The sequence below is a fragment of the Bufo gargarizans genome, unplaced genomic scaffold (assembly GCF_014858855.1).
Source record: "Bufo gargarizans isolate SCDJY-AF-19 unplaced genomic scaffold, ASM1485885v1 original_scaffold_1772_pilon, whole genome shotgun sequence".
Taxonomy (NCBI): domain Eukaryota; kingdom Metazoa; phylum Chordata; class Amphibia; order Anura; family Bufonidae; genus Bufo; species Bufo gargarizans.
This window is the reverse complement of record NW_025334508.1, coordinates 99,653-114,761: the sequence shown is the minus strand read 5'-3', so window position 1 is coordinate 114,761 and position 15,109 is coordinate 99,653. Positions and strand designations below refer to the sequence as shown.

General features: G+C 44.2%; 1 protein-coding gene across 1 annotated transcript in view; it reads right to left on the bottom strand.

Moving 5' to 3' along the window:
• Positions 1 to 1,570: 1,570 nt before the first annotated feature.
• The window catches only part of TECPR1 (tectonin beta-propeller repeat containing 1), a 79,697-nt gene continuing 66,158 nt past the window's right edge, over positions 1,571 to 15,109 (bottom strand). The window contains exons 23-25 of the mRNA XM_044274470.1: positions 12,555 to 12,661; positions 4,198 to 4,317; positions 1,571 to 3,810 (exon numbers count right to left, since the gene is read on the bottom strand). Of these exons, the coding sequence (XP_044130405.1) occupies positions 3,646 to 3,810; positions 4,198 to 4,317; positions 12,555 to 12,661 (392 nt within the window). The 3' untranslated portion in view covers positions 1,571 to 3,645. The remainder of the gene's footprint in view (positions 3,811 to 4,197; positions 4,318 to 12,554; positions 12,662 to 15,109) is intronic.

Genomic DNA, 15,109 nt, shown 5'->3' with positions numbered 1-15,109 from the left:
TCCTACATACAGCATCACCAGAGGAGATCGCCCTGGGATTCGGCAATTTTCTGCAGGCGTTCTTTGCACATGCACAATGACTCCAGTCCAGTGCCCCAAAATGTCTTCCCGGCAGATGAACTCACCTTGGCAGCACATAAGTATCTCATTTGGCCTATGCGCACCATATTTGCATGCATCACTAGCAATAGATTGAGCAATTTTTGTAATGTCCGTGTACCTGCTGAAGCCTTCCTGCTGGGCTACTTAGGAGCGTCACAGGAGGATCCATGAGCTTAAAGTGCTTTAAAGATGAATAAACCTTTTTAAAAAATAATACAATTTAAAAAAAATACTACTTTGCTAATATAATTCCTCATCTATAAATGCGGTATTCTCTAGAAACTGTTCATGCCGACATAACGTGCAGAGTGATAGCCCCTGGCATCTGTAGCTTGTGTTATACTACTGGTTACTGGCATTGTGCTTTACAGAAAATGTATCCTGGCCACTGGTCACCCCCTTAAGAGGGCCAGCAGGTTAAGCCCAAACTGTATTAACCAGACTGGAGATCTTTAACTTGGGGTATGTTCTTAGAAACGGAAGACTGTAGGTGCTACTGCACAAGCCGAGCTACACCCTGACCTGCCACTTGTAGTGTTTAGAGAACTTGTGTTTTAAGCTCGGTGTCTAAAATTCGGGTTATCGAAGAATCGCGTTATGGATTCTAAATTCCGTTATGGTCCGTGGTCGCGGATCGCGATTCTTCGATAACCCGAACTTAAAACACAAGTTCGCTCAACACTAGCCATTTGGAGTGCTGCAACAAAGTGCACCCTGCAATGCTGTGAATGCGACCATGTGGTTCTTCAGCCAAACAGCCAAGGTGTCTGCTAATAGTGCTAGCGCCCCTTGGGTCTAAAGCCTGTATTACACCGCCTGATTTTTCGGCAGATAATCGCTAATGAGCATTCAGTGTAATACTGCCGCCGATTGCCTGATGAATGATCATCGGGCAATCCAAACCTTTTGACTGTGGAGTCTAATAACGATCTGCCGCTAGCAAACCACTATACAGCACGGGGACGCGCAATGGCATAGCCTTAACTGATCACCTTAATTAAAGGGGTCTGCCATGGTAACAGATTTCCTGATTAAGATGTCAAAACTAAGCCCACCCCAAGTAGAATGGGGGAGATTTATCAAAACTGGTGCGACGGAAAACTGGCTTAGTTGCTTAAAGCAACCAATCAGATTGATCCTTTCATTCTCCAAAGGAGCTCTCCATTACACCACTTTTGATAAATCTCCGCCGATGTGTCTCCTCAATGACGATCTCAACCAATCACAAATACCAAAACGACTTAAAAGGGTTTTCCGACATTTAAATACTGATGACCTATCCTCTGGGTAGGATCAGTATCTGATTGGTGGGGGGTCCGACAACCGGGATCCCCGCCGATCAGCTGTTCCTGCGAGTGCCGCGGCCTTCTCTCAGCTCACCAAGCACAACGCCATACATTGTATGGCTGTGCTTGGTATTGCAGCTCAGCCCCATTCACTTCTATGGGACTGAGCTGCTCCCTAGGCCACGTGACCGATGATCATGTCGTCACTGGCCTAGAAAAAAACGTGAGACCCCCACAAATCAGATACTGATGACCTATCCATCAGTATTAAAATCTCGGAAAACCCCTTTAAGTGACACTTTTAGACCCTGTTTTCTACTTCTAAAGAGTCAAAAGGTGAGAAAATGATGACACGTGCAACCATTTGGCACTCCTGACTTGGTGAAAGACCCCACTTTCAGTGGTATACAGAACGCCAGTCTTCTGAGCAAAGACGCCTACTACCTTAGCTTTATTAGAACACCTTACAGATTTTGCCATTTAAAGGAGCTGCCTGGGATTTTAAGAAATTGAACTAAGCGCAAGATATGATAAATCCCTGTTAAATCCACCTGCCATTCATATGACTGCTGCAGCCAATCACTGGTGTCTCCGGTCACACTTGCATGTATAGCATGTGAGTGCTGAGACCAGTGATTGGCTGCAGTGGTGACATGAATGATGTACTTCACATGATCGCTGCAGGGGCACCAACGGAGTAGTGTGGCAGCGGCTGAGGGTTTAACAGTGGTAAATAATTTCCTGCACTTTGAATGAATCACCGCTGCAGGATCTGCTTGAATCTTTGGAGTGGGGGTGCTGGAGTGTTTTTTTTTTTTTTTAATAACACTTCCTGCATTTCTCGTTCACATCTCCATCAAGGAGATCGGGAAGGCTGTTCCGGCACAGAGTAACCTGCCGGATCCAGCAATACCGGATTATCTACTTCAACGCTGGTGATCTGGCTGCTTTCCGGCATAAATTCTGGGTTTCCGTCAGACAAAAGCTGTTGCATGCAATGGTCTTTTGGTACGGCCAACAGCCGGCATGTGTGCCGGATCAGCTTCCCGCAGATGTGAACGCGGCCTTACTGTCCCAATGAAACTAGGGACCAGAATATGGTCGTTCTTGAGATCGTGTGGGGACCAGAACCAAGAGTTACCAGCTTCGTCTGCAGCTGTTTAAAATCTTGGTTTCCGTAAGGATCTCGACATGCAAAGGTTTTTATTGTCTGTCCTAAAGCCGTCATTTGTGCTGGATCGGGCAGCCGGATCTCCTTGATGGAGATGTGAACGAGGCCTTAGCAGTGTGTGTCTTCTGTGCCTATTTAGATTTGTACATAAAAGGAAAACACCCCCAAACTTCTCCTATTAGGTTTCTATTCATTTCAATGTAGTCAAGCATCTGTTGAGATGGTGACATGTCATTGTATTCTGAGGAACATCTATATCAGAAATTTTGATTGCATAACTGGAAACAAACTAGAAAGGGATCCTTATGCAGACCGTTCCCTTATACGGACTACAACACCCAATATATATATATAAGCAGCGTCACTGCCCCATACCATGAAAACATAAAAGGTACCGTAAGTACAGTATTGTTTCTGTGCAAAACTAATCTCCATATTGAACACATGGCTAAAAACAGAATAAAATCTAAATTAAAGTTTAGGAATAAATAAAACACTTTCTTAACACGTCCACTTCATCTCCATGTCTTCAGGATGTAATTGCGGGAAGAGATACGCACCGGGAATGAACCATGCATTTCACAGTCACCACAATTACAAAGTTTAAGAGAAAAATCATTTGAATATGTCTAATTGCTTAATAAGTAGCAAATGTTGACTCCTGTGCATGCTACATCAGCAGAGGCGTTTCCTTCCTTCCTTCCTTCTCCCCCTGGGATGGAGCTATACAGTGACTTTTATCATGGGCAGCCATGCCTGTAGCTTTGCAGTCTTATCCCTGGGATGGCTGATTTTTTTTTTCCGTAAACAGCGCCATGCAGTTGCAGTTCCAGGCATAGCCCATAGACAATGGGGGCGCTGTTTCTGGAGAAAAAAAAAAAAAGCAAACCCCTTATTCTAACGTCCACAAGCCACAGCTGGTGCTGTAATGTACACAGGACACATCCGGCTACCTGACAAAGGTCACTGTGTAGCTCTGGCCTAAAAGGAAAATGCACAGAATAAATTTCACATAAAACTAGTAATGCCTAGGTCATATGACCAATCGTCTCCGCCAGACCTAAATATGGCTTGGCCTGTAATATTTTATAGGCCCGCTGCACCTCCGCTTGGTTGTTCACACTCATCAGACGCTGCTGGGTCTTTCTTTTTGTCATCTGCGCCGACGTTTATGGTCTTTGTGGAACTGGTTTCAGAATGGACGCTGTGGTAGCCTGCATTGCCCCTGACTGTCACGTGCTCCCAGCCTCCCTGAAAGATAAATGGGCACCTCAGAGGTTACTGGCATTTTTACTTTTGTAGAAACAAGGCTTTGGAATGAAAAAACTCATCACAGGATAAGAACCACAGCATGACACTTACTGCATTTTTTTTAACTCCATGTAACCTCTAACATATGTAGAAAAAAAATAAAAATTTCCATGTTAAGATTTTCCATTGCCTTTAAAAGATAACAATCTGTCTGCCTGCAGCCACCACTAGGGGGAGCTTGGACGCTTACAGCATACTGGGTAACTACTTAGAATGGAGGCATTTAAATAATGAATATATAAAAGAACTATAAATATATTTATATAAACATATAAAGAGAATGTTCACATATAAAGCGAACATAAACCAGGTACAAATAAAACTCACCCCAATCCCGTAATCCCAGGACTGTCCTTTTAGGGCCATTGGCTGAACCCCTAAACGATGACAGACAGTACCACAACTCAGACTGTGGCTGCCCTGGACTTTATCTGCGATCACCCATATCTGAAAATGATAAAAAAATAACAAACACATGAATTTGATAGATTTGATGAACTACTAGCAGGAATAATAAAGCAATGGCACACCTCAGAGTCATAAGAACTATAGGTGTTTCCGAAATTGTTGGAAAATGCAAGTGGTTACTAAAACAGACATGTCAGGAGGGGTTGCAGGTCCTTCTTAAGTGGCCTGGCACATTTACCATTAATTATGCCAGTTTTCTGGTGCAAATAGGGCGAGGGTGCGAAGCGTGACGTGAACGCATTGCACCCGCACTGAATCCGGACCCATTCATTTCAATGGGTCTGTGTACATGAGCGTTGTTTTTCACGCATCACTTCTGCATTGCGTGAGAATCGCATCATGTTCTATATTCTGCGTTTTTCACGCAGCCCTGGCCCCATAGAAGTGAATAGGGCTTTGTGAAAAACGCAAGCAAGTGCGGGTGCGATGGTTGCTAAGAGAAGTTGTTTGTAAACCTTCAGTTTTTTTATCAAGCGCGTGTAAAACGCATCAAAACGCATTGCACCCGCGCGGAAATACCTGAACGCAATCGCAGACAAAACTGACTGATCTTGCTTGCAAAATGGTGCGAGTTTCACTGAACGCATCCGGAGCTAATCCTTGAAGCTTAAAAAGAGGCCTAAAACCTATATCTAGTGGGAGTCACTTTTTGATTCTTGCACCAGAATTATTAAGTGGTGCGCACCTTTTAATAATTTAAGCGCATTGGGCACCATGGCACTCAAGACCAAAACTGGTGTTAGGAACAGTCCACACAGCATTTCCTACCACGGAAATTTGGCGCCAAAAATACGTATGCAGCATACAAAATAGCAGACAAGACCCGGCGCGCAGCGTTGTAAAGAGCAGGTCTCTAACATTCAGTCGTAGAATTTTACTCCTGGGTAGTAATGTACTGCGGAATATATTGCCCAAGTGCAAATACAATAACCAGTCAGATGATTATTATCTAGGAGGAGTCTCCTTTTCCTTCCTGGCACAATGTGAGCTTACAGTTATTACACTCCAATGGACTTGTCCCAACATTCATTTCTTTAATATAAACCAGCATGGAAAACTAATAGATTGTGTGTGTAATTTACTTTCTGTTACAAAAGTTGCTCCCGTTTTGACACATTCTATTAACTTCATTGTAACGGCGCCCCCTGGTGTTCAATCTGCATAGTAATGTGCACCTCCAAATAGTGAGCTGAATAGGCATGGTCGCAAATGCTAAGTTCAATACTTCAACTGCCACCAGCCGGATCTTCTTTTGGAAGCTGTGATAGCAGCTGCAGAAAGGACACGTCCCCAAGCTCTGATAGGGAGAGAGCTGCAGCAGAAAACACGCCCCCTGAGCTCTGATAGGGAGAGAGCTGCAGCAGAAGACACGTCCCCTGGGCTCTGATAGAGAGAGAGCTGCAGCAGAAGACACGCCCCCTGGGCTCTGATAGAGAGAGCTGCAGCAGAAGACACGCCCCCTGGGCTCTGATAGAGAGAGAGAGAGCTGCAGCAGAAGACACGCCCCCTGGGCTCTGATAGAGAGAGAGAGCTACAGCAGAAGACATGCCCCCTGAGCTATGATAGGGAGAGAGCTGCAGCAGAAGACACGCCCCCTGGGCTCTGATAGAGAGAGAGCTGCAGCAGAAGACACGCCCCCTGAGCTATAATAGGGAGAGAGCTGCAGCAGAAGACACGCCCCCCTGAGCTCTGATAGGGAGAGAGCTGCAGCAGAAGACACGTCCCCTGGGCTCTGATAGAGAGAGAGCTGCAGCAGAAAACACGCCCCCTGGGCTCTGATAGAGAGAGCTGCAGCAGAAGACACGCCCCCTGGGCTCTGATAGAGAGAGAGAGCTGCAGCAGAAGACACGCCCCCTGGGCTCTGATAGAGAGAGAGAGCTACAGCAGAAGACATGCCCCCTGAGCTATGATAGGGAGAGAGCTGCAGCAGAAGACACGCCCCCTGGGCTCTGATAGAGAGAGAGAGAGCTGCAGCAGAAGACACGCCCCCTGAGCTATAATAGGGAGAGAGCTGCAGCAGAAGACACGCCCCCCTGAGCTATGATAGGGAGAGAGCTGCAGCAGAAGAGACGCCCCCTGGGCTCTGATAGAGAGAGCTGCAGCAGAAGACACGCCCCCTGGGCTCTGATAGAGAGAGAGAGCTGCAGCAGAAGACATGCCCCCTGAGCTATGATAGGGAGAGAGCTGCAGCAGAAAGGAAACCCCCCCCTGAGCTGCCATCCTAAAGATAATCTAGCACAGCAATGAATGAAACCTGATATGCGGGGTCCCAGGTGTCGGACCCCCACCGATAAAATACCAGAGGATAGGTCATCAGTTTTAAAAATCTCGGAAAACCCCAGAAAATTAAAATCGGCTTAGGCTACTTTCACACTAGCGTTCGATCGGATCCGTTCTGAACGGATCCGATCATAATAATGCAGACGGAGGCTCCGTTCAGTACGGATCCGTCTGCATTATTTTAGCATATAACAGCTAAGTGTGAAAATAGCCTTGTACGGATCCGTCCAGACTTTCAATGTAAAGTCAATGGGGGACGGATCCGCCTGAAGATTGAGCCATATTGTGGCATCTTCAAACGGATCCGTCCCCATTGACTTACATTGTAAGTCTGGACGGATCCGCACGCCTCCGCACGGCCAGGCGGACACCCGAACGCTGCAAGCAGCGTTCAGCTGTCCGCCTGTCCGTGCGGAGGCGAGCGGAGCGGAGGCTGAACGCCGCCAGACTGATGCAGTCTGAGCGGATCCGCTCCATTCAGACTGCATCAGGGCTGGACGGCTGCGTTCGGGTCCGCTCGTGAGCCCCTTCAAACGGAGCTCACGAGCGGACAGCCGAACGCTAGTGTGAAAGTAGCCTTAACCAGGACCTTACGGTTTCCAAGCATGTACATGAGATTACTGGATGAGGACTGAGGACTACAGATCAGAGGAGGTCATGAGATCTTCGTGTCAAATCTTATTCCTGGTGGCAGAAATCTAAATGCCGCAGGTGGATTTCCAGAGTGCTCAAGGAAGAAAAACACAGGTGTGCGGAGAGTTTCTGTACATGATGGAAAGAACGCGGATGGAACTAGCAGAGCAAGTTCTGAAAATGAGGAGTGAGGGATCTTTCAAATGTTAGATTTAGGAGAAAGGAATATATGAAGTCACTTTGTGGAGCTGCAGTGGATTAGCTTCACAAAAAGACAGAAACATACGTCATCCTGCCCTACGGAAGGCAGTCATGTCACTACCTGCATGTATGAAGACAGGCTTTAGTGTCCACCGTTTTGTCCTGATAAAGACTTTGTGACAATGCTTGTCTTAAAAGGGACAGTTCTATCAGAAAGGGGTATGGTATTAAACTCAATGTTCATAGAAAACTATTTTTTTTCTAGAATTTTTGGGTTGTTCTATATCATGTTGGCAGTACTACGGTATGTAATTCAAATTTAAAGGTTATGCACACCTTTAGGGGCATTATTATTATTGCATTGTACTCATTTTGAATTAAAATCATTTTTTCAAAAGCCCCTTTCTCTGTACAGCGTACAGCCTTGGGATTCTCTAGTAGCAGGCTCTGAATTTCCTCTGTTTCATCAGACAGCTCAGCTGAGTGGCTTCTTAGCTCTGATCTCTGACCTCATAAACACTTTTTATAGCTAATTTCTTATCTTACTGATAAGAATGGGACTTAAATAAAGTGTTTATGACCTCTTAGTAATTTACAGATAAGGGTTATTAGATGACCTGCACAAAGTGAAAAAGTGAAGATAGGATGCACACAGTTAACCCTTTCTGACAGAACGACTTAATATTTTGAATAAAGACCAATTGAAAAAATTATTTTAGCCCAAAATGAGTAAAATGCAATCATAAAAAAAAGCCTCAGAAGGTATACATAGCCTTTAAATACTAAATATTGTCCTAGGACATTGATAATGATGCCCACAGATGTGCACTGTGCTTATCAGTGTAACGTGTGGTGCTCTAATTGAGTCACTTATCCCCTTCCTCTTCTGGTCACAGGGATGGTCTGACTGAGACAGTTACGCAAGGGTGTTTGTTTTTCTAAAAGTCTAACTCCAAACAAAGAGGAAGTTAAAGGGGTTCTCCGGGAATTAAGAAAATGAAAATACCTAAATATTACTTTATTATAAATATATTCCCAAATACCTTTCATTAGTTATGATGGTTGTTTTGTCTGGGGAGCAATCGTCATGGGAAATAAAATGGCAGCCGTCCTATTAGTACAACAGAACCTGTCCTAATCACACAGGAGGACAAGTTACTTCACAACACTGAGCTATAGAGCGGCCTCATTCTCCTCTCTGCTTGTCAGGGATTATGATCCTGAATACAGCTGATACGATCTTCAGCTGAATTTCTGTAGGAATGGAGTTCCAGAGGAGATATGAAGTACAGAGAGGAGGTGGGCTAAAAAAATTTTTTTTTCAGCTGCTCTTTATTAAAAATGTTCTAGTTTTATCCTCTACAGCTTTCACTTTCAATGCCTTTGCAAACTGCTACTTCCCTCTTCTAAGAAAATCCGTCACAGAGCAGCTCTGCTGGACGTGTGGCCCTTATCTGTACTTTTCTAACAGCTCAAAAACAAACCTGTCATATTGATAAGAATTTATCTTAAAGGGGTATTTCCACCACAGACAATGGGGGCATTGTCTGATAAGTGCGGGTAGCACCTCTGGGACCCGCACCTACGCCGAGAATTGAGCGGGGAGAGTAGTGGCTGGAGGACCCCGGGTTTCAGCCACCCCCAAGCGCTTTCCCCATACAAAGTGAATGGGTGCGCACCACACTTGCGCGGCCACTGCTCCCATTAATTTCTATGGGGCTGAAGGAAATTAATGGAGGGTAGCTGCGCATGCACAGCGCGCCCTCCGCTACTCTCCTCACTCCGTTCTCAGCATAGGTGCGGGTCCCAGAGGAGGGACCTGCACCCATCAGACAATGGGGACATATCCTAGCGATATACCCCCCCATTCTCCTTGATGGGAAAACCCCTCTAAATCAGTGTTTATGAGCCGTCAGGATTTCAGAGATAAGGGCTACGGATCCAGATTCAGGTGGAAGTAATGGTCTGCACGTGGGCTAAAAGTAAAATCTGTAGAGGGTAAACTGTTGAAGAGTTTTAATGAAGATCAACTTTTTAATAAAAAGGATTTTTAGTCCAAAATAAGTAGAATGCAATCATAAAAATGGCCCAGAGTTGTCCATAGCTTTTAAACTCATACAAAAAAAAAACGGGCAATCTGCCTTCATGTGTAAAAGTGGAAAACTTCTAGAGGGGGGCAGACAAGACAAAGCTAAAACAGGGACCAATATCAGGTTTTATAGTAGCATAGTAAAGCTGAAAAAAATGTTAAATTAAAGGGGCTGTCTCACTTCAGTAAGTGACATTTATCATGTAGAGAAAGTTGCTACAAGGCACTTACTAATGTATTGTGATTGTCCATATTGCCTCCTTTGCTGGCTGGATTCATTTTTCCATCACATTATACACTGCCCGTTTCCATGGTTACAGACCACCCTGCAATCTATCAGTGGTTGTCATGCTTGCACAATATAGGAAAAAGCATCAGCCTCTATGGTGGCCGTGACCGTGGGAGCTCACATAGTCCTGAGCTTTTTCCTATATTGTGCAAGCACGACCACCACTGATAGATTGCAGGGTGGTCTGTAACCATGGAAACGGGCAGTGTATAATGTGATGGAAAAATTAATCCAGCCAGCAAAGGAGGCAATATGGACAATCACAATACATTAGTAAGTGCCTTTCTCTACATGATAAATGCCACTTAATGAAGTGAGACAACTTTAAACCCCTTTAAAGGGGTTGTTCAAGATAATTAAAAATCTCAGACAACCCCTTTAATGACAGATTTTTGGTAAATACAAGGAAAACTGAAAGATTCTGCTTCAGATCCAAAAAGAAACAAACAAGGGGAACTTTTTTTTTCCCTATTTGAGCAAATTTTCCCCCCCTAGAAAACCTTTAAAAAATAAAAAAATAGTAGGAAAAAAATAAAATAAAAAAATCTATGAATAAATAAATGGGGGAAGCACGTGACCATGTTTATAATACCTATCATTATCAGGGCGGGGAGGGGGGGTTTAATTTCTAATAACACATCACCAATACTTATTTACACTTTTGTGGTTTTTCTTTTAATTGAACCCCACGGTAACTGATATGTAAATGAGGCAGAAGGCTCAGGGCCAGGACTGCTTCCTGCAGAGGCTCTTGCGGTTTCGATACCTAATCCTGCTTACGTCTTTAATAATGAAAGAGGCTTTATAAAATATGAAGACAAGTGCTCAGGGTTCCTGCTTTAGTGCCTGAATGTTACGGATCCTCAGGAGTTGCTGGGATCTAGTGACATTGCGTGCGGGTAAAAAAAAAATATAAATTGTTTACTGGTGAAAAACACAAGTGCTAGAGCACATACAGAGCAGAAAATGGATGCTAAATACATCAGAGAGGGCTGAGGCTGCACTATACTAAGAGCTCATGCCTACGGCCGCTGTCCGACCGTGCCTGTATTGCGGCCCGCAAATAGCGGGTCACTTGAATCGGTCCGCAATACGGAAAGAGTGGTGCAGAACGGAGGCACGGAACCCCACGGAAGCACATGTTCTATTTTTTTGCAGTGCCCACGGATCCAGACCCATTCAACTTAAATGAGCCTGGAGATCCGTCTGGAGCAACCGCATGGATGGTGCCCGTGCTTTGCGGTCCCAAATACACGGAACGGCCGGCACAAGTTTGTGTACATGAACCCTAATGCTGTAAGGGTGCAGAGGCTAATTCACTCAAATGCAGTAAGTAGGGCTGGGCGATTAATAAAATTACTTTAAGGGCTCATGCACACAAATGTATTTTATTTCCGTGTCCGTTCCGTTTTTTTGCGTACCATATGCGGAACCATTCATTGCAATGAGACTGTAAAAAAAAACAAAAAAAAAACGGAAGTTACTCAGTTTGCATTCCGTTTCCGTGCATGCATTCTGCAAAAAAAACAAAACATGTCCTATTATGGTCTGCATTACGGACAAGGATAGTACTGCTCTATTAAGGGACAGCTGTTCCGCAAAATACGGAATGCACACGGACGTCATCAGTATTTTTTGCGGATCCGTGTTTTGCGGACTGCAAAATACATATGGTCGTGTGTTTTTTGAAAAATTATATATTCATATCAAATATTTTTCACTCGCTGCTCACTGAACACTGTGGTCACGAGGGACGTGTATGGCGAATTAAAGTATAGCTGTTATTGCCCTCCTTCTCTGTAGGTGGCGCCAGACTTTGGACAGCACAAGAGAAGAAGAGGAAGGGCCCAATTCTGAGAGCTGCTGTGACAGCCGTCTCCGGTTCTGCTTGGTAATTCGCAGTGGACGCTTGTGGTACGGGAAAGCGGTGACAGAAAGGACTCTGCCACCTGATTCCAGCAACCTGTATCACGTTCCTGGCCCTGGACAAGCCCTTCCCCCTCCTCTCCCAGTGGGGCAGCATCAGTGACTTTGGATGTCAGCTTTCCTCCTGCCACTGCACCGATCCCCTCCAACAGGTGGGTGGCCGCACCCACATAGCGCCAGTCTACAGTGCGTAGTGTGAACGGATTCACCTATGTAATGTATGGACGATTGACACACGAGCGATTGTCAAGTTAGCGATCTAATTATTTTACATAATCAGATGTCATTAGATAGAAGTTATCACTAGAAAAAAAATCATGAAAAACTAAATGGAGAATTGAAATGTATTATTTTTTTTTTTTGCAAAATCACCGAACCCTAGTAGCAAGATATCAAATTTATGTAAAGGGAGGAAAAAGTTCTAATTTATTAATAAATATACACCACTTTGTGGCAAGGTAGCTGGCATCGTTTAAACCATGTCACATGGCTGGAGGAACAAGGTGCCAAAGTTACGTAGAGGCCTGTGCCTGTACACAACTTAAGCGCGTCCGCGGGTAATAAGCTGAGCAGCACGCTGGTCTGCCTCAAAGAGGGGGGTTCCTAGACGGCAGATCTCCCTCCATTGATGTTTTTGTCTTGAGGAAAACTTTAAAAAGTGTATTTTTACTATTACGCTTTTCAAAAAGATTTCGACATGACAGGAGTTTTGAATGAAGGGGGTCTGGGTGCCGAGACCCCCAAATTGCTGAAATGAACAGCAGAAGCTCTCAGTTGGTACAGATAGATGGTACCTACTTGATCAAGGGGACCTACAGACACCTTGCGGATGTTGTTTGACACGTGTTCCCAGGTTGATCCTTGAGGGTAACTTGGTGTGATGCCTTGTCGAAACCATAAATTACCTAAAAGGAAAATGAGAATAGTGTAGCTATGATGTCACAGGTTATAATATTCCATAATGTACCATATATATAGGGAATAAATCACTATGTGCTGCCTTTAGACCACTGGTGGATCCTAGATCAGCCAACGTGGCAGAAAACATAACATGACTGAATTATCCACACTGTAATTTCAATGGATGTGCAGATTTTACGTCAGATTGCAATTGATGAAATTCAGAAGAAGTCTGCAACAGATCTGGAAATCAAGAGCGCGCCCTCAAGTCTGCAGTTTTTCAGATTTTATTTTTTTTAATACCCCATTCACCTGCACTGTATAAGTGTGAACAAGACCTATACGAGGGGTCTTCTAATACTTCAGCTTCAGTTAGTTTATCATGTGGGGGAAAAAAAGAAAGATATTTGGCGTCACTGCATCCATGTGTTGGGTTTTCAGTAAATTAGCATCATAATGGTTTTTCCCTTTATAGAAAACTATAGGATATTTTATAAATGCCCGATTGGTCAGACAACATCAAGAAGGAGGGCTCACAAAAATGGCCCCCGCTCCGCCAAGAAAGTGGTGACCAGAAAACACATTCTTAGCGTCAAAGAACGTCGTACTAGCCAGACTCCCACTGAGCAGGCATTCATAGCCTATCCGTTCAATATCCTTTTTTTTTTTTTTTTTATTTCCCTGCTCTGTTACTGAGGTCAAAAATTGGACCGAGCATGGCCATCTCGACAGTGGTCGTGGTCCGTTATCGCAGTGCAGTAGACTGCAACCTGTGGTCCTCCAGCTGCTGTGAAGCTCCACTTCCCAGCATCTCAGGACGGTCGGCAGCTTTCATAATACGCTGAGACTTCTGGTTTCACAACAGCTGGAGAACCACAGGTTGCAGCTGACTGATGGGCAGATTATGGTGTGAGGGCCCTGCTTACTTACAGGACAAATACGACTTATTAAGGACTAGATTATGTCCAGCTGTTCACTTCTCAATACATCTTGCAGAGTCTTACGCTCAGGGCTTATTTTCACCCCAGTCTCTATCAGCTGGTTACACAACATTTATTTATACTCAGAACTGGAACTTTACCATCAATTTCTGATAAACCACAGCATTTCAGTACTGGGACTTGCATTACTCAGACCAGGGTGGACTATACGAGGCTGGCAGAGATTGATGCAGGAGTTATCTGGGTGGGCACTACAAATAATACAAGCATGCATGCCAGCATGGCGTCCCCTTATATGCATGAGGACTCCGAACACGTGTGGGCCTGCAGGAACGTGTCTTTTTTGGTAACATATTTTTTCATGCACGTATTTTTAGGCTCTGATGTCTTTTCATTTTGATACTGCATTGTTTTCCACTGTAGCTGGTATGGCATAGGGCGTTACCATGCATCAGGGTTTCTTGTGATTTTCCATTCCCGATTGTTTTGCATTTAAAGGGGTCGTCTAGTTTCAAGAGGAAACCTGACAACTCAGGGGATCGACCTGTAATAAAGAATAGACAATTACTTACCTGACGGATCCTGTGCAGCCGCTGCAGTTCTCCTGGCAGGGCTCTGACATCATGTCGACAACACATGACCACAGCAGCCAATCACTAGTCTCTTCAGTGAATCGCTGAGGCAAGTGACTGACAACAGACAACCGCAGCAGCCAATGTGATGTCACCGCTGCAGCCAGAAAAACCGAACCCTCTGGAGAACCGGAGCAGCTGGGCAGGATCTGTCAGGTAAGTAATAGCCTATTCTTTATTACAGCTAAATCATTCGGGATGTCTAGTCTTCTGTTAAAATTGGACAACCCTCTAACTAACATCATGGGGGAGGTCTTTAACTTGAAGGGTATGTGCAAACAGAAAGTGACCTACTTTTTAAATATAATTTTTATGTTAAAAATATTTAACAGTTTTTGGTGATTTCTTATATTTATTTATTTTTAAAATCTTTGGTTTTATTCAAATAAAATCCGGCTGTTACAGCTCACCTCCTCCCCCTCCCTGCCCAATGACCTCTGTACAGGTCACAGAGCATGCCTACAACACTCCACAGACATCTCCACATTACAGGTCCCTAGGGTCCATGTGGCTGTTGAAAAGCATTTTTCTGAATAGCATTAAGACTGGAGAGCAGTCAAGATGGCAGCCCCCATATTCATGTACAGTAAATAGAATGAAAAAAATATATATAAAAATCGACAATGAAAAAAATAAAAATAAAAAAATAAAAAAAAGGATAAGAAAAAAATGTGCCACTATCTGGTTTCAATTAGTAAAAATACATAACAATAGACAGCACGTTCATTTTTACCAGAAGCCGCGGTCTTGTATGTATGTGCACTTTATGTGCTGCTCTAAATGTCTTTTAACTATTTGTCTGTGTAACATCTCAATAAGGCCTTATTCACACGTCCGTGATGACATCCAAGATGGTCAGTGGTTTATCCATGAAGATGTC